This window comes from Mustela putorius, unplaced genomic scaffold, assembly GCF_011764305.1.
Source record: "Mustela putorius furo isolate JIRA1106 unplaced genomic scaffold, ASM1176430v1.1 tig00003859_pilon_pilon_pilon, whole genome shotgun sequence".
NCBI classification, from domain to species: Eukaryota; Metazoa; Chordata; class Mammalia; order Carnivora; family Mustelidae; genus Mustela; species Mustela putorius.
In genome coordinates, this window is record NW_025422011.1 from 11698848 (window position 1) to 11725431 (window position 26584).

A 26584-nucleotide genomic window follows, 5' to 3' on the forward strand; every position below is an offset into this window, starting at 1 on the left:
TGCTGGGAAGAACTTGGAATTCCACAAGTAAGACATGCTTACAGGTCTGAGTTAGGGCAGTAGCAGTGGGAGTAGAGTGAAACGAGGATGAAACAGTTATCTACAAAAGAAAGTAAGCAGGAGTTGGTGATCAGATGTGAAAGAGTAGAAGAAATCAAAGGTGATTCCCAGGTTTCTGGCTTCATTTATGCAAAAGAAAATGCAGGAAATAAAGTTGGACACTGGAGATGAGATTTGGGTATATTTTGAATTCAAGATGCCTGTAGGCCTTACAGATTCCGACAATCAGTTGGGTGTGAATAGGAAGACTGAGAGTGGTCAGGGATGGACAATAAAGATTTGCAAATGATCTGCAAACATACATATCTCCAAGGCAAAACTAAGCGGATGCAGTATCCTCTCCGAGGAAGCACACAGCAAAGGACTCAGGTAGTGGAAAAGACTCAAGACTGAAAGATCAAGAAGCTGGAAGCAAAACTAGGAGAGCGTGGCATCTCAGAATCCAAGAGTTCAAGGAGGGAACAGCTAACAGGATAGCTAACAGCTAACAGGATGTGTATGAGAAAATGCATATGAAAGAGTTCCGTAAACAAGGAAATAACATGTATTCACTGTTTTAAGCAGACACATTTTAAATCAAAGCAAGTCCTGGTTTGAGACTCGCATTCATTGAGAGGAAAACCAAGATTTGGGCACCACCAGTGGAAAGTCATTCCCTGACATCCCAAAGCCACCAGAGGTAGCTTGGTAGGTCATGGTAGGTCATTGGAGAAGGCACATGTCATAATTGGTTATCATATGATTTCCCTGCATAAAATGTATCTTAGGCACTCCTGCAAAAAAAAGGAGACTGTGGGGCGGGGGGCACGTGGGTGGCTCAGTGGTGTAAAGCCTCTACCTCCCGCTCAGGTCATGATCCCAGAGTCCTGGGATCGAGCCCCGCATCCGGCTCACTGCTCTGCAGGGAGCCTCCTTCCTCCTCTCTCTCTGCCTGTCTCTTCGCCTACTTGTGATCTCTGTCTGTCCAATAAGCAAAATCTTCAATAAATAAATCTTCAAAGGAGACTGGGGCTGCAAGCCGGATTGGATAGCCAGCCCTGCCAAAGTGGGAGCTTGGCACCGGCACAAGAAAGTTTTTTGAAACATTATATTTTTAAATGAAGGGAACATCAGAATTCAGGGAGTTACATATTTTTGTTTCCTGTACCAAATCGGAGGAGGACACTATAAATTTTCTGTCTTGGGGATTTTAAAGGTCAATCTACTCGTAGTCACAGTTTTTTTGTTTGTTTTTTTAAGATTTTTATTTATTCATGAGAGAGAGGCAGAGGGAGAAGCAGCAGGGAGCCACGTGCAGGACTTGGCGATCACCACCTGAGCCAAAGCCAGATGCTTAACCGACTGAGCCACCCAGGCGTGCCGAGGTCTCCCTCTCTTTCGGAACCTGGGCGGGGAGCCTGTCACCCTGCGAGGAGTGGCTGCCCGGCTGCATGGCCAGAGCTGGTTGCCCGGCCGGCGCTCGGGTGTTCTGAGAACGCGGGGTAAGTGCCAAGGGCTCAGGCTGGCACCCCGCGATAGGACCCGGGTGACCTTGCAATCCCAGACCGCGGCCCTCGGGTCGGGCGGAGCCTCGGTGGGGGCGTGGCCTGCGGGAGGGGGCGGAGTCCGGCCCACCCAGGCTATAAAGACGGGCGGGGCGGAGCGCGCAAAGGGCGCGGTGTTAGCAGCGGGACGGGTTTGCGGAAGGTAAGGTCCGAGGCCGGGAAGGGTCCGAGGCGGGGAAGGGCCCGAGCAGCACCCCGACCTTCCCCGAGCCTGCGGCCCCAGCGAGCTTAAGCCGGTTTCTGGGTCCGGGCGGGCGGAGGCCCCCGAAGCAGGGGGTTGCTGCGGCCGTCCTCTCCAGACCCCTCCGAGCCGCCCGCGGCCCGCAACATCCCTGCACCCGAGGCCTTTGGTGGCCTTTCTGGGACTCCCCAGGGCGCCCGGCGGAACGCTGGCTTCCTTTGTGAACCAAAAGAGAAGCGCGGGGGACGGGGGAGGAAGAGGGCGCTCTTCCCGAAACACCCCAGATTCGGCGCGCGGTGCCCTCCATGGCGGCGGCAGTATCTTCCCGGAACCCCGCCGCCTGCCCTCGTCAATCTGTGGGGAAGCTGTCGGAGCTTAGGGAGGGGACATCGCGCCTTGAAAGGAGGTTAGCCCGCTCCCCTCTCAGGCGAGTGGTCACGGGCGTGGTCTAGACGTACCAATTTGGAAGTGGGGAAAAGGACGGGGCCCAAAGGTAGACATTTTAAGTCCGAGGCTGGTGTGGCGTTGTGCTTGGCGGGGCTCCACCGCTCCCGGAGTCTGACAGCCGGGTTTTAGAGAAACGTTAGCTCGTGGTTTTTTTGTGGTTGCCGGTGAGAAGCAGGCTCTCCCCGGATGCTGGGAAGGTGCCGAGTTAACGTGTCCCGTTTGCCCCCTCGCTGGCACACACGCCCGGTGTCCGGGAAACGGCCTCTCGGAGGTGGCACACTGAGCGCGGGCATCTGTGACTCACGCTGGCCGCGGCTCCCGACACTGTGCCCGCGGGAGGCCCCGTTTGTGAAACAGTACCCCCCTCCGCTGGCGCCGATCATTGTATCCTTTTCGAGGGTGTTTTCCGTCCGCTGTGTCCATTTTGAAGGCGCCGCCCGCTGTGACCAGCTGAGTCTTAAAAAATCCTGTTCTCCCGGGGTGGTGACTTTCCTAAAGAGGTCAGGGGGCCCCCAGCGGAGACCTAGATCCCCACCCCTTTCACCTGCAATATTGCCACTTCTTTCTAAACAAATCAGCCCCTATGTTACCGATTTAGAGACGCAGCGCCTCTGCCATGTTAGCATGTGATAATAAATTTTTGAAAGGGAGGGAGAGACTTCAAAGGCAGTGGTTAACCCGGAGATGGTGTTCAGTTCACAGGGAAACACTTCCTTTCCACCACTTTGTCCCGCCTTGTCCGGCTTAATCTGTTGTCTCTGGAATCCGCCTAGAATCAGGTACAATTTGAAGCCTGGTGTGCAGTGAGCAGAACTGGTGAGTTTGCACTTCCCTACCAATTTCATGTGTCACAGGTTAGTGGTTAGGGGCCGGGCAATACCCCCAGGGTTTGAACCTTGGCTCTGCTGTTTACTGGCTGGGTAATCCTGAGCAAGCTCTTCAGCTTCCTCTTCATATCAGTAAAATAATAGACCCATTCTTCATAGGGTGTTATCAGAACTAACGGAGATAATTAGTGGAAATCAGTGTGGCACCTGTTTGTGGAGAACAGTGATGGCTGTTAATATTTTAGGGACTGTTGCTGTGACCCACAGCAGCTGTTCTTGGTCCCCACTGGGGCATCTCACTCCCAGTCCTCCAAAAAACCCACACCAAGCTCAGAATGTTCACTGAGGAGGTGGCAACATTTCCCCGAACTGTGGTTATTTACTGTGGTGGGAAATGTATAATCCTAGGGTGGGGAGAGAGTAGCCTCCCTGAGATCCACACAGGCCTGTAACTTGGGGCTTCTGTATTTTCAAAACAAAAACCGGAAACCTTTTGCTGAACCCTCATGTAAGGAGAACAGCCCATCATGCTGCATGGTTTGGAAGATGAAAGCCCACATTAAAAGGGCTTTGGAATGATGACAACTGTGGTGTGTAATGGAATTCATCTTTCATAGCTACAGGTCCAAGCTTTTGAACAAAAGCAGATTTTTAAAAATTCCTGGAGCTATAACGTTGGGCCAGGCCACCACAAACAAAGCCAAGCCCAAAGGTGCTTGAGGTTTTCCAAAGGGGAAGACATATTTTTACCTAAGCCCCCGATCTTTGTGCAGACCTTCGCTGAACCTTCCACTCTGCACGCATAATCTCAAAGGGCAGGGCCTAGGGGAGGATCTCTCAGAAGAGGCCCTCTTGGGAAAGCTCCCCAGCACTTGGCAGCCCTGGAACAGATGGCAGGGCGGGCCCTCCTGAGGCAAGCTGCCAATTCATGTGGTTTAAAGAGTTTTGGGGTGGTCGTCTCTGCCAGCAGGACCTCAGCGTGGCTGGGGGCGGGGGGGCTGGCCATTATGAAGGCGGCTTTCTCTTTGCCTCTGCCTTCTGATGAACTGAGTAGTTGATTTCTGTCTGGGCATCTCTGCGCGCATGGCCCCTGCAGGTGAGGTATGTGGCCAGGATGATAAGTACGCAAAGCTCCAGGCCTCCTGACAGTAATGCTAAGCCCCACTTGTGAGCTACCAGCCCCTGCTGAATGGAAGTGGGTCCACCTTGTGTTGTTCTGCCACAGTTTGTTGCCTTGGGACAGGTAACTTCATACCCTGGGCCTCTGAGAATTTTCCAGAAAATGAGCACATTGGGTTTTATTTTTGAGGACACTTCTAGCCTTAACTTTCATCAGCCTCTAAGGCACCACAGTCCTCGGAGCAGGGACGAAACTGCTGTGAGTCTCTTGCAACCCGTGCTGATGTAAAGTCTCCTTTCCATGGCCTCAGCTCAATATTTTATTTCAGTAGCTCAATTCACAAGAAGTCTCTCCTTCAGAGCATTTAACCTCAGACCTGGGTTTAAATGCTGCTCTATGTCCCAGTTTTCTACTGCTGCCGAAACAAATCACAAATTTGGTGGCTTAATGCAGATTTATCAACCTTGCAGTTTCCTATGTCAGAAGTCTGTCGCAGGCCTCACTGGGGCTGTGTCCTTGCTGGAGGCTTTTTTTTTTTTTTTTTTTTGAGTGAGAGAGGGAATTTATGAGCAGGGTGAATAGGGGCAGAGGGAGAAGTAGAGAGAATCTTAAGCAGGCTCCACGCCCAGCATGGAGCCCAGTGCAGGGCTCAACCTCACAACCTTGAGATCAGGAGCTGAGCTAAAATCAAGAGTCAGATGCTTAACCAGTTGAGCCATCTAGGCACCTCAAGATTTTATTTTTAAGTAATCTCTACACCCAACATGGGACTCAAACTTACAACCCTGAGATCAAGAGTCGCATGTTCCAGACTGAGGCCCTCTTGCTGCTTCTGTTTTCCCATCTCTCTGATAGACACTGCTGCCGTCCTCATCCTCTTCATTGTAATCACCCACGTGATTCTGGATAATCCAGAACCATCTGTAACTTTAATCTCTGCAAAGTCACTTGCCATCTAAGGTGGCCCGGGGATTAGGGTGTGGACATCTCCTGGGAGAAGTGTTATTTATCCTGTCTACCGCTGTTGCCTTAGTTCAATCCCTACCTCAACCCTCAGTACCCTCCTTTGATAAACAGAGGCAGGAATTAAATTTACTTTACAGCATTGTAGGAGGATTTGGTGTAGTTACGTAAACACCAGTGTAGCAACTGGCCATAACTTTTGCTCACTGAAAGAAGTGTTTGCTTACAGCTGGCATTCGGTGACATTGGACCCCAGTGTCATCACACGGGCCCATAAAAGAAGCAGCCTTTAATTATTTAATCAGAACGGACAGCTTCTCTCACAACATTGTGAGAGAAGCTTCCAACCCAATCTAAAGTAGCCTGACCCTTGTCCCAGGTCCCCCACCAACCCAGTGGTTCTCAATGTGTGCCTGGTTAGAAATGCAGAATCTTGGGTCCCGAAACCTGGAGAGTCAGAATCTCTAGATGGGACTCAGCATCTGAGCTTACCCGCCCTCCAGATGATTTTTTTGGCCACTCAAGGTCTAGAACCAGTGCTGTGTCCTTATTTTATGTTCCTCCTAGTCTTTAGTGCTAGCTGGTGTCCACCTCTGGTAGCTTGCCAAGAGCAGGGCCTTGCCTGTCCAGCGGGTCACTAATGCAGTGCCTGGTAGGACACCTGCTCCCAGCAGACAGTTGTTGTCGAGACTGAAACTACTTCACAGTAGTAAAGAGACCCACTAGTGAATTCCTTTCTTTTGTTTCAGTTACATCATTAAATAGTTAGTGTGTTAAATGCTTTGTAGTTAAATTCCTGTGGCTCGTTAAATGGATAGATATTTGGAAGGACTGGTTGGGGCTTTTGGATGGACAGTAACATGTCTTTGCTTTCCTTTTAAAATAATGGCATCTGGGAGAATAATGGAATCTAGGCTCACACTATCCATAAATTTGTTACCCAAAACATTTTTGGGAACTTGACAGGGAATGCCTGTGCTTGTAAATCGCCTTGCATTGTCTTAGCTTCCTTTTCGTCTCAGCGGATCCGAGCGAGTAAATAGTGATCAGGCTGACATGCATTTGTCCACTTGCTTCTTCCTTAACCTGCTATGTTTTGGTCCACATTGGCCTATGAACTTCTCAAGTCTTATTCTTATGTTTTATCATTATATAAAACCAAATTACCCTTTCACAAGTGAGGAGTGGAAGTAAAGGGTTGTTGGACTATTTGAAGGTCGTGTGAGTTGGCAGCAGTGTGGGATTAGAATGTAGGTCTCTCTCTCTCGGGACTTCTAGAAAATCCCCTGAGCCTCATGTTTTACAAATATGGAGTATGACTAAAATAATTGCTGTAAGACAGACTCAGGAGAGTATGTGTACACGAAACCTTTTTTTTACCTCAGAGAAGCTAATTCTGAAAGGTAGTATGTATGTTTTATACCTAATCAGGTTCAGTAGTAGAAAAATAAAAAGTTAAGAAGCGACAAGTGAAATTGTTCGTAAGTACATTATCACCCTGCTATCATTTCGAGGGCTCTTTCTATAAAAATGTCTACTGTTAAGAGAATATATTTCGGTATGAATAAGCTACCAATAGTTATACCATTCTTTCAACCACAGGTTCCAAAAATGTTCAGAAAAGGTGGTACGGTATTCTAAGCATTGTATCTTTAAGAAACAGGAATAACGGGGCGCCTGGGTGGCTCAGTGGGTTAAAGCCTCTGCCTTGGGCTCAGGGCATGATCCCAGGGTGCTGGGATCGAGCCCCACATCAGGCTCTCTGCTCGACAGGGAGCCTGCTTTCTCCTCTCTTTCTGTCTGCCTCTCTGCCTACTTGTGATCTCTGTCTGTCAAATAAATAAATAAAATCATTTAAAAAAATTAAAAAAAAAAAAGAAACAGGAATAAGAATTATAGCTTATCTTTAGACTGGCTTTTTCCTTAATACTTAATTCCTCATGGCTGTGCACTCCTCCCAAGGAATTATATACTCATTTACTTCCAGGCACATCTGTTGCCAGATGTTTGCTATTTTAAACAATGGGTATGTATCCTTGAGTGAGTAAGGAGTATTTTCATTTACCTCATCCTGTGATGAGATACCAGAACTTCTGAGTCAAGTGTAGAACCTCCCAGGAAAACCTGTCCAAACTCCCTGAGGCTGGCTTCAGGTGAGTTTTACAACCCCAAAATGGTGTTTCCACTGGGCTCACCCGTCTTTATTCAGTGGACCTTATTCAGAGTGGCTATGGTCTGTTTGCAGTCATTATATTCACTTTGGCTGTTTCAGTGAGTTCATATGTTTGGAAAAGAGAGCGTTGAGGCCCTCTGGGTGCAACTTGCATGGAAGCGTTTGGCATGGGTGGGTTGGAGGAGTCAGTCCCGCTCCTCTGCCTCAGCCACCATCCGATGAACATGCATCATTTAAAGTATCCAGTTGGGGCTGTTTTAGACCAGGGGGAAATATTTGAAATCAGGAAGTTCAGTTTGTTTGTGTTTTCATTCCGAGAAAGACTTGCCAAGGGGCACCTGGGTGGCTCAGTTAGTTAAGCGTCTGCTTTTTGTCTCAGGTCAGGATCTCAGAGTCCCAAGATCAAGTCCCACACCCAACTCTCTGCTCAGCAGGGAGTCTGCTTCTCCCCACCCCCTCTGTACACTCTCTCTCTCTCTCCCAAATAAATAAATAAATAAATAAATAGAATGACTCCAAACACTTACAGTAAAAAAGAAGAAGAGAAAAAAGATTTGTGAAAAGATAGGTGATAGATGCCTCCCCGAAGAGAAACATTATTATGTGCGGATTTCCCCAGTATTTCTGATTATGGAAGTCATGCCTGGCTCCTGAGAGAACAGTTGAGGAAAATATGGCAGAAAGCAAAGGGTCAGGAAGAGAAATAAGAAATCATAAGGAATCCTGCATAGCATCCTCTACTGTCAACATTTTCGGGGCATTTATAAAATCGCTTGAAAACAACCAGGTCTTTCGCATCCTCTCTCGCCCCCAACTCCATAACAACGTTTTGCCCTAGGAAATGGTATATTTTTGTCATGGTTGTTGTTGAAGACTTGGTCCTACTTCAGTTTGAACAGCTTCCTCTTGGTATCCACACATTGGCCCCTTCCTTCCTCCACGATCTCTGCCCTCCTGCAGCCAAGTTACCCTGCTGTGACCCTCAGCCAGCTGGGTGGCATGTTGAAACCAAGACCTGACACCCCTTCCAACCCAAAGAGCTGGGGGCTGCTCGATGTTTGGGGCCTGAGATGTCCGCGGTCCATTCATTTCAGGGTGTTTGTCTGGGTTCCTCACCTACGGCTCCCAACTGCACCCACCCTCCCCCAGCCCTCGCCCCCAACACCCCCTCCCTACCCAGCTGCTTCCTCCCTGTAACCTCACTGCTTTGCAGTAAGGCTGTAGTGGCAACTGCTTTTTGAGTGCCTCCCGAGTGCCAGGCATTGTTCCCTGCGGTGTGTGTCCTTATCCCCAGGCTGGCTGAAGGAAGAGAAGCTCAGAGGTTGAGTTAACCATAGAAGAGGAAGAGCCACAGCTTCCCGATGCCATGATCGAACTCTCCAGACCAGACCGGAAAGCCTCTCCCTTCCCCAGTTCTTGGTTTCTTTTCTGCTTTTGTTAAGAGATGAGCCTTTCCTAGGAGAGGTTCTTTGTCATGTGGTCCATCCAGGAACCCTGCTCCGTGTGGCGTGGCATCCTCTTTGTCTCTCGTGTCTCTCATTCACGCTAATGGCCACTCCCGGGAACCTGATCCCAGCAGTTCCCGCCAGCCTGATGCCTCTCCAGCTCCTGAGCTGGGTGGGGAGCTCCCTCCACCTCCTCCGGGGGGACTCTGGATGTAGTAGCCATTGTGCTTGCGTAGCTCCTGCCCCTCAGATAGATTCCTTCCTCCCCTTGCTCACTCGCAGGCAGCTGTTCTCCACAGACTGGAGCCCTGCCTCACTTGAGCATGTAAATCCTTCTCTCTCTCCAGAAACTCCTGAGAGAGAAAAGGCGGCATGGGGAGCTGGCAGGGGGCTGAGGCCCGGGTCACTCACTGGCGAGGGGAGAGTGGCTGGGGCTCCAGGCGGGGGACATGGGGTGCCAGCAGGAGGGGCTGAGTGAGGCCTCTTCCTCATCCATTAGGGGGCAGAGACCTCAGGGCCCCCACCTCTCAGGGTCAGGGGACAGGAAGAAAGACCTGCGGTTACTCAGATTCTCAAATGGGAGGTGCGGTAGACGTCTCTGTCCGGGTCAGGGCATGAGGCCTGTGGGTGACAACCACCGCTTCCTTGTGCTTGGCTGTATCTCAAGCACATACTCGTTTAACTTGTTTTATCCCATTGAATCCTCATGGTGTTGGGAAGTGCCTCTGCAACCCCCCTTGTTACAGCTGAGGTAAAAGTGGCTCGGCGGGCAGTGACCGAGCTGGCCCTAAGGGCCAGGCCTCTGGTCCACCAGCGTCTGAGCTCTCCACCGCTGCCCTTGGCCACCTCACGTCCTCACTGTGCAGGGTTGCTGAGGGCAGCTACGCCCCAGCAGGGTCGGCATGGGGGCGGGGGTGGCCATTCATAGGCTATTGTAGATATTGAAGACCCCAGAGGGAAGAGGACGTTACTCAACTTGTAAAGGAAGGTCGGGCTCTGTTTGATTTTCTTCCTGGGTCCCCCACCCAGGAAGGCAACCTGTCTCTTTCATCCAGGCATGACCTCCGCTGTGTATTTGACTTTGGGCAATGCCAGAACCTGTTCTTTCTGCTTCTCAAACTCTCCCCTGACCTTGACCAGTTTTCTGAGCAGCAGATGACCTTCAGAGGTATAGAGATGACATTCCTAACAAGGTTGGGGCTGTTCACCCAGCCAGAGCCCCGGGAAGTCCCGGCCCGTGGGGCTGAGAGGAGGAGAGCGTGCGCACCCTGGTTTAGAGGCGCTCTTGCTTCCTTGTTCCGGGGTGGGGTCAGGGAAGTAGCGGCGGGATTGGGAGCCCCCTTAGATCTGCCACTCATGGCTTAGTCTTAGACAACAAGAAACACTGTGTTTTAGCTTCCTTGTCAGGTGAAAGGAGGGTTTGAATCATTTCAGCCCTCCCGTTTCCTCCCCTGATGCTCACTGCCACAACACTTAGGCATTAATGTAAGGGCACTGGTCATCGAAGTTACCAGGACCCCTCTTTATTTCCCCAGACAACAAGGCGCTGTCTGCATCACGCTTGCTAAGACGGGGAGCCAGAGCTTCTGAGCCTGCTGAACCCTTGCCTCCTATTCTGTGCAGAAAGCCTGCCAGTGCCCTCCAGGGTCACCGCTTTGGTCTGACACACTTAGTGGCGTGGCCTGGAGAGATGGCCCTTGCTAGGCCCCCATGCTCAGCCAGCATCTTGGGGTGGGCCAGCCCGGTGGGAATTATAGTCGCTGTATTATTTTTCTCGTATTCTTATTTGACTCAGTAGCCCTTATGGGGAAGAAAGTGGTATCCCCACTGCATGATCACGACCACTGCAACTTGGAGGGACTGAGGTTTCATCAAAGGTAACTCTTTTCTCCTGGCCACTGTAGGTGGGAGCTGGGGCAGGGCCTGGCTCTCGCTGACGCTTGGCCTGCTCTGCGTTGACTCCCAGTAGCTGCCCCTTTGGCCAGGACGGGGAGCATTTCTTCAGTAACCTGAGGTCTGGGGGCAAGAGGAGGGACCAGGAAAGCACACCTTGGCTCATAGCACCCCAGACCATTGCTTTCTGTGCAACTTCTTCCTCGTGTTTCCTGAAGGCTCCAGGCCTTCCTCCTGTCGGTTTCTGAAATAGTCCTTCGTTCGTTGGTGCATGACAAGCCTCTATGTCCCTTCCTTGCAGATTCTGTGGACAATCACAATGGAAAGCAAAGGAGGCTTCATCTTTCTGCTCATCCTCGCTGTGCTCTGCCGTTCAGGTGAGTGGTCCAGGGGACACGGATTTAGAGCATCTAGGTCACCTTGGTCAGAAGCTTCCTTTTTCTTAGGCCTCAGGGAGATGGAGTGGATGCCACTGGCCTCGGACCTGGCTTTGCTTCTTTTGCCTTCCAGTGTGACAGGTCTAGGGCTGTGTGACAGGTCCTTCCTACATGACATTCTTGCTCTCCTTGGAGCACCTTCCTGAGTGACACCCCATCCTGTGTGACAGTAGCTTTCAGGGGAGAGCAGGCCTGGGGGTCCATGCAACAGCTAAAGTTTCTCCCTCTCACCAGCTGTTGGCGACCCCAGTGGGCCCCAGCTTTAAAGTGCTGAGCTCCTTCTGCACGGGGGTGACTGCTGTGTGATAATGACAAGGACAATGAGGACAATCTTAGAAGCAGTGGCAGGGGGCACCTGGGTGGCTCAGTGGGTTAAGGTTAAGCCTCTGCCTTCGGCTCAGGTCATGATCCCTGGGTCCTGGGAGCCTGCTTCCTCCTCTCTCTCTGCCTGCTTGTGATCTCTGTCAGATAAATAAAGAAAAAATATTTAAAAAAAAAAAAAAAGAAGCAGTGGCAGCAGCCCGTTCGCAGCATTCATGTGGCTACCGCTGTCCTCAGCATTTTGTGTACACTCGGTTACTGAATCCTCATGTCAGCTCTGTGGAGTAGGTCCTGTTTTTGCCATCGTTTTAGCAATGAGCAGAGTAAGGCCCAAAGAGATGAAGTAATTTGTAGAATGTCACACAGAAGTGGTGGAGCCCGAATTTGAGCCCCAGTGGACTGGCACCAGAGTGTGCTCTGAACTCCTTCCCAGCCGCCCCTCCCTGGTTCCTGGAAGTAGTTGCATGTTCCCGAGTCTTAGTTCTTTAATGGTAGAAACACCTTTGTTACTGGGGCACCTGGGTGGCTCAGTCAGTTAGATGTTCAACTCTTGATTTCTGCTCAGGTCCTGACCTTAGGGTCGTGTGACTGAGTCCCGGATCAGGCTCCACACACAGTGGGGAGTCTGCCTCTCCCTCTGTCCCTTCCCCTGCTCACTCAGTCTCTCTCTCAAATAAATAAATCTTAAAAAAAAAAAGGAACAGCTGTGTTACTTGCTTTGCTTCATGATAAGGATCAAATGTTTTTTTTCTGCCTCTGTCTGGTTAGTTCGGCCAGTTTTTTTCAGAGTTTTTTTTTTGGTGGGGGAGAGGCAGAAAGGGAAGTAGTGACGCAAGGAGCGATGAGATCTCTGCCGTGTCAGAGCACGTCTGAGATACTGTTAGCGTTAGCAACTACTCTAGACTGAATTTTTTCTGTGTCCTAGGGACGGGGCCAAGCCTAGTCTTGCTTATCCCTTCCAACCACCCCATGAGGGATCTTTGTTGTTATTCCCATCTTACAGTTGCGGGAACTAAGGCAAAGAAGGAATTTGCCCAAGGACACGTTTGGATATGCTTTCCCTTTCTGAGAAGAAAGAGCCCTCATGACCTGCCCTCCCCACCTCTGTTACTGGCCCCTGGGGTCGGTGGTGATGGGGCTCACGACATGCTCGTCTCTCTTCTTCTGCCCGGTGTATTTCCTGTGATTAGAATCACCTCCTCGTGCCCAATCTCCCCCAGTCGGCATCTGCTTGGGTTTGGGGCCAGCGCCCATGGTGTGACAGGTCCCCAGCCCTTCCACAGAGAGTCAGGGTCCCTCCGGAACTCGAGCCCACACAGGGAGACGCTTCCCTGGCTGCTGCCTGGGCTCTGAGGAAAATGCAGGGAATCCTCCCTCTCACCTCCATTAGCCCAGAGTCGGATCCCCTCACAGTTTGTGCCCTTTCCTTTTGCTCTGGACTGTTAGAAGAACGTCACAGTTAAACCAAGCTCGGGTTTCAGAACTGACGGCCTGAGTTTTGAGTCCCAACTCTCCCTTTGTAACGTGGGAGATCTGGTTTTCTCTTCAAACACGGAGCTGGAGGTCACAGAGCCTACCTCTCATGACAATTCTGCCAAGATCCAGAACTTCGCCTGGAGGTAAACGGGATCCCTGCACACCCCAAATGAACACATTAGCTGTGTCTCTGCCCCCACAAAAAGTTAAGGGTGAGCTTTTGTTCCTCTGTTTTCAGCAGGTTCTCTAGAAGCCGAATGAGGTCTGGCTTTAGCCAGGAGAAGTCAGTCCTCAGAACAGCCTTTTCAGGTGACCCTCCCAAGTATCCAGGCTAGAACATTCTTCCCTCTTATATCCTCCCCTCCCACGCCCGTGTACACGTCTGGAACAGGGAGAGGACTCCAGAAAGATCACATCTTCATCCCTTCTCATGGTGGCTCCCCTCTCACATAGGCACGACTAACCCTAACAGTGGGAGGGAGGAGGCAGAGTGGGCTGACGGAGCCCGGCCCCTGGGTGTGGGGGCTGTCTCCCGCTGTGCTGCTTTGGGTGTCCTTCGGGTGTCCTTGGGTGAGCCGCTTCACTTCTGCAGGCATCTGTCTTGTCATCTGCAAACAAAGTAGGCAGGGGAGCTTTTTTGGACTGACATTTCAAAGGTTAATCCGGAACCTTCATAAATCAGAGGGCCCCGTGCTCAATGAGATTTCACCCTGGTGAAGGCAGTGTGGCCATTTTATATGTTACAGAGAGCTTGATTCCTGTGGTGCTCAGATAGTGACAAGCCACTTTCTTCTGGCATTCTGGAGAATTCCCCTGCCCTGTGTGATGAATGTAGGCTTTGGACTTAGAACTACGAGTCAGCTCTTGGGTTCTAAAACCCACACTTGGTCTGGGTTTAACATGACATTCTTCTATGAGATTTTACAGATTTCATTTTTGAAAATGTCTTTTCACACAGATAGGTACTACTAGATAACTGAGTACCAGTCTAGGAGAATGTGATCAAACAGTGTAGTCATGGCCTGGAAGGCATTTATAGAATTCTGTTAGTCTTTTCTCCTGATAGTTTCCTTTTAATATCTCATTACATTACAGATTAAGCATTTCCTTTTTGTTTTTAAATCACTTCTAGTTGAAGGTAAGGGGAATCTTCTCAATTTCCTGGTTATGTGGATTTTATTATTTATTTATTTACCTTTAAAATTTTATTCATTTATTTATCAGAGAAAGGTGGGGGGAGGCACAAGCAGGGGGAGCAGCAGGCTCTCTGCTGAGCAGAGAACCGGATGTGAGACTTGATCCCAGGACCCTGGGATCATGACCTGAGCCGAAGGCCGACACTGAACCAACTGAGCCAGCCAGGTGTCCCAGTTATATGGATTTTAAAATATGGAGATTCCTTTTGCACTTCTCTCTGGGTCCAAAAAATGCTGCTGGAACTGTAGTTTGAGGTTGGGAAAATGTATCTGCTACAGGTTTGTGTGGGAAGGGAAGCATGCCGTGAGTTTCTGACCTCGGCCCCGGACCAGTGGTGGTGGTGGGCTCCCTTTTGCTGTCAGGAGGTCAAGTCAATGGTGATCTTACAAGCACTGACAGATTTTGTTCCTGACTCTAGGTCATAGCCTGACATGCTACGCCTGTATTGACAGTGAAACCTGCAACAAGACCACTGTTTGTTCAGTTAATCATGATGCATGTCTGTTGGTCAAAGCTGGTAAGAGCATGCCCCTTTCCTATCTCCTCAGGGTAATGGGATGATGAGGGCACGGGAAAAAAATGTGTGTCACACTCATTCTCATGAGACCTGCATTCAACAAGCAACGGTTACCATTTAAGAAGTAAAAATAAAAGCACCCTTCAATCTTATTCTATTTTTATACCCTCTACCACAAAGTCCTTCTAGGGGCATCATCAGGAAATAAGCTGAACGTGTCCGGTAGACTCATAAAAGGATCGGGAGACCCACAAGTTCAGAAACCCTGATAGAAAGTTGGAGAAGATTAATTTCCCTAGAAAGGAGAAATCCCTCAGTAAGTAAGGACACATCAGCGTTATCCTGTTAGACTGGATGATCTGATGATCATTTTGATGGAAAGTCCTGGAATGTGGATAAGATTCTGATTCCTATATGGGAGGTCCTTGATTCTTTTGGGGGACAGGTCCTCTGCTTCCAGAGGACCACAATCATTAATTATTAATCTGGAAAGCACAGTAAGTCCCCCGGAGAGAACGTAGCCGTTCATTCCACAGATATTGGAAGACCAGTTATGAGTGAGTACATCCGTCAAGTTGACCCTGATCATCTGTGTCTCTTGGACTTCCCCACTACAAGAAGTGTAATTTCCAAATGAGAGAATAAAGGCAATATTATGTGTAGAGGAAGAATTAGATTCGCAGTTAGGAGCTCTGAACTCCAACCTCTGTCCTGCCTCCAGAGAGTTTTCTCTGCCTGTGGCTTTTGATTTATGAAATGTGTCCGTGGGATGGTAGAGGAGAGGAGGTAGAGTAGAGCCAGAATTTTTTCCCAGCTCTCAAATCCCAGTGTTTCCTACTGGATTGTTAAACCTTTTTCGAAAAATTTTCCAACTTGATTAAAGTATAATTGACAGGTAAAAATCATGTATACTTGAGGTGTATAGTGTGATGATCTGAAACTCGTGTCCACCGGGAAATGATTACCGCAGTGGTCTCATTAATACATCCATCAGCTCCCATAGTTACCCCTTTTGTGTGTGATGAGAACACTAGGATCTACCCTCTTAGCAAATTTCAAGAACATAATAACAGTATTAGTGACTAGCCCCATCATGCTATAGATTAAATACCCAGAGCTTACTCATCTTACAATGAATTGTTCAGCTTTTAAAAGTGGTTCACGCAAATAACAAGACACCTATTCAGAGTGGTCAGAATCCAGAAATGCTGGCAAGGGTGTGGTGCGGCGGGTGCTCTTGTTATGTGCTCGCGGGAATGCAGAATGGTGCAGCTTGGCAGTTTCTTAATAAGCTAAACATACTTTCACCCATGATTCAGTAGTCACTGACTATTTACCCAAAGAAATTGAAAACCCATGTCCACACAAAAGCCTGCACACAAATGTTTGTAGTAGTTAAGACTTGGAAGCAACCAACATGTCCTTTGGAAAGGGAATGGGTCAACAGACTGTACGTTGTAGTGCGTCCAGACAGTGGACTAAAAAGAAATGAGCTATCAAGCCATGAAAAGACATGAAGGAAATTTCAATACATATTAATAAGTGGAACAAGCCAATCTGCAAAGGCTACATTGTGGATCATTCCAGCTGTAGAACGTTTTGGAACAGGCAAAACAAGGAGACCGTAAAGAGGTCAGTGGTTGCCGGGGGTTATTAGGAAGGAGGGAGGGATGAAAAGGTGGAACATGGGATTTTAAGGCAATAAAACGACTCTGTAAGATACTGTATTGGTGGATATTTGTCCTGCTTTGTCAGACCCCACGTGACACCCAGAGCAAACCCAGTGTAAATCACGGACTTTGAACAATAATGGTGAATCCATGTCATTTCGTCAGTTATCACAAGTAGACCACTCTGGCGGGGGACGCTGAGAACAGGTTCTTTAGGGTAGGGAGGGGTCCCAGGGGGCTAAATGGGAACTCTGTACTTTCTGCTCAGTTTTGCTGTGAATCTCAAGCTCCTCTAAAGAATAAAATCTATTTTTCAGAAGGATAATATGAATCTTAAATATTTTTCTTCTTCATGAACTTAAGTCCTAAGACTTCAGCTTTGCATGTGATGATAGCAGTTCTGCAAATAACTCACAGTAAGACAGATCCTACCAGAGCACCTCAGTCCCCCTCCAGCTCGGATTGATGTCACGTGGGAGACGCATGGCACACTGTCCCCACAAACATGAGTCAAAAGTCAGGTACTCCAGTGGAGAAATCACTCCACTGCTCTAGCCACACCCCACCCCCTCCCCTCCTGTAAAAGGGGAACATTTCTCGCCCAGGGTCAGAGGAGAAAAGGGTTATGTGGGTGCTGTACAGATGAAGTCTAGAAGAGAGGAGGCAGGTGCTGGGTGTTCATTCAGCCACTATTTACTGGCATCCCGGCCAGTCCCAGAACTATAAACCACGTGCTTATTAGACTCTGGCATAAGCCTTTGGTGACAACACCCAGTGATCGTTGCCATGATAACCTTCTGACTCAGGGGCATGCCTAGAGGTGCCAAGGACAATGAGGGACTGTTTCTTGGTGATGTTAGACTCAAACTGAAGTCTTCAAAGAGATCAGAGATGATGGGCCCAGCAGAGAGAAACTCTAACATTCTGGGGACCTCTGATAATCCACTTTATTTGGGCAATTCTGCTAGTGGCCTGGTGAGGAGCTCTCCATCGCAGGTTGTTACGCAAATGAGATCATTGAAGTAGAATCCTTGGCTCACTGCAGGCCACGAGTAAATGATTCATTGGTAGCAATTGCTAATCAACTACTGTCAGCTTTCTCCAGGCTGTTAGGCACCTCCAGTTAAAATTCTGGGAACTTGAATGTTTTTCCAGCTCCGGTTCCTAGTTAGGATCACGTAAGGCAGTAACTCATGCTCTTCACAGTATCCTCTAGTTCAATATTAGCACTTAGTACTAATATTATGTTAGTACTTTGATAAGTACTTGCTTAAGTACTTATCAAAAATAGAGGCCCTGGAACAGTCTGTGGCCTCTGCCACTTGACCAGACTTCGTTAGAAGCCAGCCCAAATGCTCGTCCCCTCTGAGGGGCAAGATGGAAGAGTTATACCGGCAGTTACAAATATAGTTAAGTTCCCAGCTAGGAATGAAATTAAGTTAGTTACAAGTCCTTAACAAGGAAGTAGGCATCTGTATGGGGTTTTTGTTTTTGTTTTTGTGTTTTTTTCTTTCCAGCACAAAGGATAGTAAGAGAGTGATCCCAGGGCCAGCACAGTCCCTTCTCTGTCGGGGTGTGTCTAGCAGCTAGCAAACCATCTTGGTGCACACTTATTTTTGGAGAGGAAAATTGACCATAGTGCTTCTCAACCAGCACACTAGTTTTCCCTTAACATAGTTTTTCTTAATATTCAAAAACCACAAAAGATACATGACGTAGATACTTTGGGCCTTTATTTTTCAATGTGTATAGAAACTGGGACCATAATGGCATGTTTTTTGGGAAACTCTTCCTGTATTACTGAATCATCTAATGATTTTTTTTTTTTTAAAGATTTTATTTATTTATTTGACAGAGAGAAATCACAAGTAGACGGAGAGGCAGGCAGAGAGAGAGAGAGGGAAGCAGGCTCCCTGCTGAGCAGAGAGCCCGATGTGGGGCTCGATCCCAGGACCCCGAGATCATGACCTGAGCCGAAGGCAGCGGCTTAACCCACTGAGCCACCCAGGCGCCCCAATCATCTAATGATTTTTAAATGAAGTTTAAAATATTTTGAAAATAAATCCACCCAATGACTTTAAAAAAAGAATCTCAATTCATATAGAAATATATAAATGAAGGGTAGTCTTCTGGGAAGGCAACCCCAAGAATCCTTGGGAGTCTTTCAGAGAAAATGAGCGCATTTACCCTCAGACTTAGACTTCATTTATGCATATGGCCCCTGTTCTACATCCTGGTCTGCATCCATTCTATCGAGATCAAATTCCCGTACCAGAAAATGTACATTTTACAGTGTACAATTCAGTGGCTTTTAGTATACTCACAGGGTTGCACCAGTTTCACCACTGTCTAACTCCAGAATATTTTTATCCCGAAAAATAATCGCACATCCATTAGCAGTCCCTCCCCACCACTCCTTCCCACACGCCCTGGCAGTTACTAATCTACTTGCTGTCTCCCTGGATTTTCCTGTTCTGAATTTACTGGAAACTGAATCATGCAATGGCTGTGGCCTTTGTGACTGGCTTTTTCCACCAAGCAGAGTGCCTTTAAGGCTCACCCAGGTCGAGGAAAGTATCAGGACCTCCAGTCCTTTTTGTGGCTGAATCACACTCCACTTTTTGTCGCTCTATTCACCTGTCTTCTGGGTTTCCACTTGGTCGTTGTTTTGAGTCATGCTGCTCTGAACAAGCTTTTGTGTGTGAATGTAGTTTTCAGTTCTCCTGGGTAGACCCCGCGTAGAAGTGGAATGGCTGGGTCATATGGTAACTCTTTTTTTTTTTGGAGTATAGTTGGCACAATATTATGATAGTTTCAGGTGATTAACTTAGGGATTTGACAAGTGTGTGCGTGATGCTGTGTTCACGAGTATACCTATCACGTGTCCCCTTATACTGCTGTTACAGTGGCACTGACTGAATTCCCTACACCATCCTGTCTTCCCGTGACATGTGTTCCTTAACTGGACGCCTGTACCTCCCTCTCCGCTTCACCCGTTTTTGTCAACGACCCCACTCCTTTCCTCCTGGCAACTACCAGTCTATTCTCTGTATTTATAGGTCTGATTCTGCTTTCTATTTATTTATTTATTTGTTTTTTAGATTCCACTTATGAGTAGAATCATATAGGATTTGTCCTTTTGTCTGTACTGAGTATAGTACCCTGAAAGCATAGTACCCTCCATGTATGTTGTCTCCAGTGGCACGATCTCATCCTTTTTTTATGGCCACATGATATTCCAGTGTGTGTGTGTGTGTGTGTACCACATCTTTATTCATCTATCAATGGACATATGGGCTCCTTCCATGTCTTGGCTATTGTAAATAATGCTGCTTTAAGCATAGGGGTGCATGTATCTTTTCAAATTGGTGTTTTTTGCTTTCTTTGGGTAAGGCCCAGCAGTAGAATTACTGGATCATAATGTATCTGTAACTCTATTTTTTAACTTTTTGAGTACTTGCCAGACTTTTTCAGAGGATCAGTGCCATTTTGCCTTCCCACCAGTGGTGGAAACAGGTTTCCAGTCTCTCCACTTCATCATCAACCCCCATTCTTTTCCAGTTTCTGGGTTAAAGCCGTCATAGCGGGTGCGAAGGAAAGCTCATTGTGGTTTTGATTTGTATTTTCCTAGTGACTGATTATATCAAATTATATCTTTTCCTGTGCTTCTAGGCCATCTGTGTATCTTTTTTGAGGAAATCTCTGCATCTTTTGCTCATGTTTGTATTTTCATTATTGAGTTGTGAGAGTGTTTTCTATAGTCTGGATACTAGACTCATCAGTTACATGGTTTGCAAACATTTTCTCCCTTTTTGCAGGTTGTCTTTTGTTTTCTATAGTGCTCGTTGAGGCACAAAAGTTTTTCATTTTGATGGAGTCCAATTTATCCATTTTCCTACATTTCTTTAAACTCAGACTCCACTTTGACACATGCAGGCCTGTGTCCTTCCTTACCTACCTGGACTTCCATTGTATGGAACTCTACCCTAATTTTTTCAAATATTTCTTTAGTAATGGACTGATTTTTGTCTTTTAGTTTCTTACTGTGACAGACAGTGATGCCGTGACCATTCTCGAGCATCTCTCTTAACCTTTTTCACAAGTGATGTCCTAGAGTAAATTCTAGAAGTAGGATTGTTGGATCAAAGGGCAAATGGGCTTAAAATTGTATCAAACCTCTAATAAAACATCAGCTTGATTGGCTGTTGCAGCACAAACTCTCCGGACTCCGATGAATTAGGGAAAAGTTCCGCCTTGACCTGTATCATCATTTGCCTAGTTGTTCCCTTTTCCAGCCCAACAAGGATACCCATTCCCACCCAGATGTCTCTACCACTGGAAGTGGCTATGTTCTAGGAAATAGAACCGAGAGGTCAGAGGCAGGTACAGAACTGTCCCCGCTTGCTTGCTTACCCTTGTGTGTATCTTTCCCCCACAGATCCAAAACTTTTTTACCGCCAGTGTTGGAAGTTTGATGACTGCAGCTACCTCTCCATCTCCAAAGCCCTGGGGCTGAAGAAGCTCGAGTACAGCTGTTGCCAGAAGGACCTGTGCAACGGGAGTGCCAGGGTCTCTGGGATGACAGCGCTGATGCTGTTCCCCCTGCTGGCGGCAGCCTTGACGCTTTGTCTCTAAATCAACACTGGGAGGCCTTCTCCTAAACTTTCCGTGTCTCCGTATACTCCTTATTTCCTTGGCTGCTGCATGCCCAAAGCTTTATTTCACCTGTCCCATTGGGCAAAACTAACACTAGATTGGGCAACTTGGTGACGAGAGAGACTCTGAGAGACGTTGAAGGTCAGTCCTGTGGGCAGCGAAGACCAGTCGGAGGGACGTGGTATAAAAGGGTACAGCACGTGCGATCTGAGCTCGGCCGCCCGTTCCTTCCTCGGCTTTTCACAAGAGCAGCCTCGCAGGGACAGCTTGAGTACCTCAGATCCTCTGCAGGACCCGGTCATGGTTATTTCCCCTCTGAGGGCTTGGAGGTGATTTTTAAATACTCTGATCTGGGGGGGGGAGGGCGGTGGTACTGGGACAGGGGGTTCTTTTCAACAGCCTCTCCCAGGGAATGCTTTCATCCTCTCCCTTTATGGCACCCGCGCTGCCAAGCAGGCCCGACCACGCTCCCACATGTGGGCTGTTGGGGAGCGGCCCTGAGATTCTCAGTGCTGGGTGATTGCAGTGACCTTTGTAGTCTCAACTCGTGGGGGTCTGGCAGGGAAGGAGGGGAGCTTTCCACACGGCAGGGCCTTGAACTCCCCAGGTCTGTCTTCCGAAAGGTAGCAGTGGCTAAAATCTGAGTTTTCCTCTATCACTCGGTTGTGAATGGGCTTTGCTTGTCTGCAGTAGAGAAACTTAGCACCTAATAATGATGTGTGAAAACTATCCCTTCAACTTTTGCATCGGATTGGTGGGGTATCTTGGCTTTGTCACACGCAGTTAAAGTCTGAATGTTGGGACATTCTTTGTTAAAAATAACTCGTAGTGGGGCACCTGGGTGGCTCAGTGGGTTAAAGCCTCTGCCTTCAGCTCAGGTCACAGTCCCAGGGTCCTGGGATTGAGGCTCTCTGCTCAGCAGGGAGTCTGCTTCCCCATCTCTCTCTGCTTGCCTCTCTGCCTACTTGTAATCTCGAGATATCTGTCAAATAAATAAATAAAATCTTTAAAAAAAAAAAAAAGACTCGTAGTATTAAGGGTTCCTATTTTAAGTAGTAGTGGTAGCAGGTCTCTTCTTTTGCGTCTGGATGCTATGCAAACCTGGCGGCAGGATCCTCTCTGGCTGCAGCGGGGGGCCTCCAGATGTCCTCCTGAATAGCAGCAGGGGTGCGTTTAGCCAAGACACCGGGCCTTCGTTGCCCCCTGGCTGACTTAGCACAATTTGCTGAGGAGACATTTGTCAGGGTTATTAGCATAATAACCAATGTTGAGGCTTTCAGAAGCACTCCTGGTTTCCTAAAAAGTGGTACACTTTTTTTTTTTTTTTAAGATTTTATTTATTTATTTGACAGAGAGACAGAGATCACAAATAGGCAGAGAGGCAGGCAGAGAGAGGGGCGGGAAGCAGGCTCCCTGCCACGCAGAGAGCCAGATTCGGGGCTTAATCCCAGGACCTTGGGATCATGACCTGAGGTGAAGGCAGAGGCCTAACCCACTGAGCCACCCAGGCACCCCTAAAAGTGTTACACCTTTTGAGGAAGAGTTTTGCCTTTTTCTTGGGGCTGTTGCTGAATAATTCGCAAGATCCAGCAGTCGGAAGGACACTTGTTTTCTTATCATCTCGGCTGTCTCACAGCTTGGCTTTTTGCAGATGAAGGTGGGACTTCAGGATTAACATTTTTTTTCACTCCCTTTTTGCTCATGTAATTTATGTAACAGGCTGGAATGACTTATGCCTTTCTGAAAATAAAATGTAATCAAGTGCGTGGGTGTGGTTCTTGGCCCAGAAGGAGAACAGTGTCTGCCGGGTGCCCAAGGGCAGGAAGAGAGTCTGTGCTGGGTCTGTCAGCTTCTTCCTGTCCACGCCCGACCTCGAACAGACACAGGTCGGGGCTTCCTCATCAAAACCTAGCACTGCCTTGGTGCTCTGGGTTCCCAGTGTCTTTTCTCACATCATCTTTCATTCCCTTGTCCAAGACAAAATACTACAGGGAACTCTTTGCTCACTAGGCCTTCTGCCCAGGGAGGTCCTGACCATGTGCAAGGCCCCTTGGCTGAGCAGTGCAGTGCCTCTCCCAGAGGCCTTTAGGAAACAGAACCAGTTTTGACTCACTTATGTAGAAAAATGAATCTGGGGGAGCCTTTGAGGGAGAATCCAACCAGACTACAGCAAGCCAGGGTTTGGGCAGTTCCAGGATGTTCTCTCAACATTTGGATTCCAGGGTGGGACTGTCTGGCTGCTGTCTTGAGTCCTGTGCCCACCCTGGGGCCAGAGGGCACGAAGAAAGGAATGATTCTCTAAAGCAGAATCTGAGCGCTGTTTAGTGGGGAGATGGGGAGAGGGTTCCTGGGAGCTAAAATCAGCAAGGGTCGCAGTAAATGGCCTTAAGCTTTGAGGTTTCTTTCTGCAGAAAGTTACTATGTCTCACGCCATGGACTGAGCATTGGGTGTCCTGACCCAAAGGCAATACTGCAAAGACCAGGTGAGCCAACAGCCTTTGTATGGCTTTATAGGAACCTTCATATTGGGTTTAATATTGGGTGGTATTAACCACATGGGATCTTCTCTCTCAGAGAATGAGGTATGGATGCAAGATAAACCCAGTGGGTAATAAGTAGGACACCTCGTGTCTCAAAGGATGCTGACCCATTGTCCAACTTAGTCTTGATGGTACTGAGCCTCAAGGTATGGGTCTATTTCCCCCGTGTCTTGTAGTGGGACTTAACAGGTAGTGTGTGTCCTGATAAGTGCCTGCCTAGCCCACATGTTTTGAACCTTGGGTCTCTCTCTTTTTTTTTTTTTTTAAGATTTTATTTATTTATTTATTTGGCAGAGACATGGCGAGAGAGGGAACACAAGGAGGGGGAGGGAGAGAGGGAGAAGCAGGTTTCCTGCTGAGCAGAGAGCCCATGCAGGGGTCCGTCCCAGGAACCTGGGATCATGAACTGAGCTGAAGGCAGACGCTTAACCTCTGAGCCACCCAGGCACCCCAAAACTTTGAGCTTCTTGAGAGCATGAACCTTGCTTTACATGTCTGAACCCTCCTTGGGGCCTAATGAATCATCCTGCACATGGCAAGTCCCTCGTCAGTGGTCAAAGTCCGCCAGCTCACGCTGGGTAGGTTTGTCTGCAAACAGAGCTGAACTAATGCTAACATTTCTAAGAGATTCTTAATGTGCTGGGAAGGCACGGAGCTGACCAGAAGTAGTACGGACCGGATATCTTCTCTCGAGGGGAACTTGATGGTGTGGGGTTCTCTGCTCTGGGTTTCACATGTATTTCTGTCTGTGCTATCATCATCTCACTTGGCTTAAGAGAAAACTACATTTGGAGAAATTAGCTGAATTGTTCCCAGTGACCAAGGTTACACGTTGGGAAGTCTAGGGTTTACACTCAGCTCCCCAAGTTAGCCGCTCCACTGCCTTGTGACCTTTAGCACATACCAACGTGACTTTGGGGGACATCCTGGAAGGAGAGCCAGGTGCTTTCTTGCTTTGAAGCGATTGATTCCTGCCTCCTCTTAGAAACAAAAACATTAAATACAGTTGTTTTCATGGAACAGTGAGTTTAGCCAACAGGGTGAGCTTTATAGAACCCAGATAGGCCTTTCTGGAAACACAATGTAATTCCAAAATACAGTGTTTGCCACAGTCTGTTTCCAAGGCCCACTGCCTTGTAATTATTTCGTTTTAGGATAATAGCAGTTGAGGGCATGGATTTTGTAGTTGGAAACCAGGTTCCAATCCTGTCTCTGCCACAAATTGGCTAGGTCTCTAGACAAGTTTTTGGACCCTCTCTGAACTCTGGCTTCCTGCTCCTAGCAGTGAGACTTAGGATCTTGCATTTGGAAAGTATCTGACAGGAAGTGGGCTATAATAAAAACACAGGTTACACGGAGTCCAGAGTCTGGGGTGGTTAAACAAAAGAAATCTGAGAATTTCCAGTGAACACATTGTTACATTCCCTCCACTGGCTTTGGCAGAAGTAGAAAATGACCAGAGATCTTATTTTCACATTGCTTAATACAGGTTTGTGCACCCTAAGATTCTTGTTGAAACTAAAGCTTCCTATTTATACACACATTATTTTGGAGTAAAGTAAATAATCACAGAACTTCTAGCTGGGTACCTACGAGGCTCCATTGTGGCTAAGGATGCTCTCCTTTTCCCCAGCAGCCATGTAGGTCTATAGACTCTGGGAGAGGAGGGGCAGCGGGGGCAGGGGGATAGGGAGGCAGCACAGATCCTGCACGGCGCAGGTGCACTGAACTGGGAAACGTGGTTCTTAAGTTGTGCAGTGAGGACCTTCAGCTCTGCGATCAGCTTCCCTGAAGGTGCTGCCATCCTCATCCTCACTGTCCTTGGCTCTCTGCAAGCTAGCCGACCCCACTCGGCTGATCCCATAAACAGACCATACTCATGCTTGCTCAACTAACGCCACCCAATCTGGCTGCAGGTTTTATATACGTCGTATTTATATATGTCATATTTAAATATTTAAATATTTATATATTTATATATATGACATATTTATATATGTCATATTTAAATATGTATATTTATATATATACAATGTCAATGCTGATAAGATGCAGTGGCCCTCCTCCAAAACAAACAGCTCTCGTGCATTGGTGTGACCCGGTGTTATGCCAAAAGTGGAACTGAGAGCTCGTAAACTCTACTGCTCTAGACAAAATGGGACGGCACTCAGTTTTCAACCCTGGAGTGTCGTGGTCACAAGTTGAAGGCTTACCGTGTGCTGGGCACTATACCAAACACTATGTGTACAAGGTCGCTTAATTTTTCTCCGTAACTATGACTGAAGTCAGGTCCATCTGCACCGTATGTGCCTCTGTTCTTTTTGGGTGCTTGAATTCGTTTGAGAAAGTTTCTGTTCTTTGCAGCCAAATATCCCTCACTAAGACATCTACTAGTGAAAAGGGTTAACTGACAGTTGCTAACTAAACCACCCTCCTCCCTGAGCTATGGGGAGCAGGCAAAAGCACACTAAAGATTGGGATGGAAATAACATGTGTATAAGAGGTGAATAATGTAGCTTTGGCCCTTTTTCAAGAGGTGGGTTAACAATAAAATCCCACCGCGACAGTCCTTTACTTAAAGGCAGTACCTTTGCAGCATGGTCCTAGAAGGGTCTGTTTCTTGGCCCCTGAGACAGACTAGCTGGGAGGCTTTGAACTTACGACGTCACCACCCGAGCCTCTGTGTCATCACCAGCTGTAACCATGGCACCTATCCTCATGAACAGTAGACTTTCAGCCTCCCACCGTCTGTTGCCCCCCACTTCTGGTAGCAGGAGCATACTCACCTTTTAGGGAATTCCTTCTACTCTGTAAGTGCGGTGTTGCTGGGATTGTTAAAGTAGCCTATCCTCCTCCAGCCAAAAGTTAGGCATGTTCTCACCTGGAATTTAAGTCTCCAGTGGAGTTCTGCAAGGACTTAAAAAAAAAAAAATGTTTGTGTTTGAAGGTGTGAGCCCCATAGGAAGCCTGCAAGAAACAGACAACCCAACTTAGAGTAGCTTAATCAGACAGAGTCTGATTTTCTTGCATAAACAGTCTCCAAGTAAGCAGCAGCTGGCATCAGGTCAGCTGCTCAACAATGTCTGGGCTTCCCTCCTGATCACAAAGTGATTGCAG

The 26584-nt window shown here is 48.0% G+C and overlaps 1 protein-coding gene across 1 annotated transcript; it reads left to right on the forward strand.

The window, feature by feature from the left end:
• The first annotated feature begins 1642 nt into the window (after positions 1-1642).
• CD59 (CD59 molecule (CD59 blood group)) lies at positions 1643-22691 on the forward strand. Its single transcript, XM_004755957.3, has 4 exons — positions 1643-1746; positions 10955-11030; positions 14503-14601; positions 20710-22691. Exons 2-4 carry the CDS (start codon positions 10973-10975, stop codon positions 20904-20906), a joined length of 354 nt encoding a protein of 117 aa, XP_004756014.1. The 5' UTR covers positions 1643-1746; positions 10955-10972; the 3' UTR covers positions 20907-22691.
• The last annotated feature ends 3893 nt before the right edge of the window (positions 22692-26584 follow it).

Excerpts from the sequence above, each read along its gene's own strand:
- CD59 (XM_004755957.3), top strand. The coding sequence starts at position 10,973 with ATGGAAAGCAAAGGAGGCTTCATCTTTCTGCTCATCCTCGCTGTGCTC. Across the intron at positions 11,031-14,502 it reads CGCTGTGCTCTGCCGTTCAG|GTCATAGCCTGACATGCTAC; the intron begins GTGAGTGGTCCA and ends TCCTGACTCTAG. Across the intron at positions 14,602-20,709 it reads ATGTCTGTTGGTCAAAGCTG|ATCCAAAACTTTTTTACCGC; the intron begins GTAAGAGCATGC and ends TTTCCCCCACAG.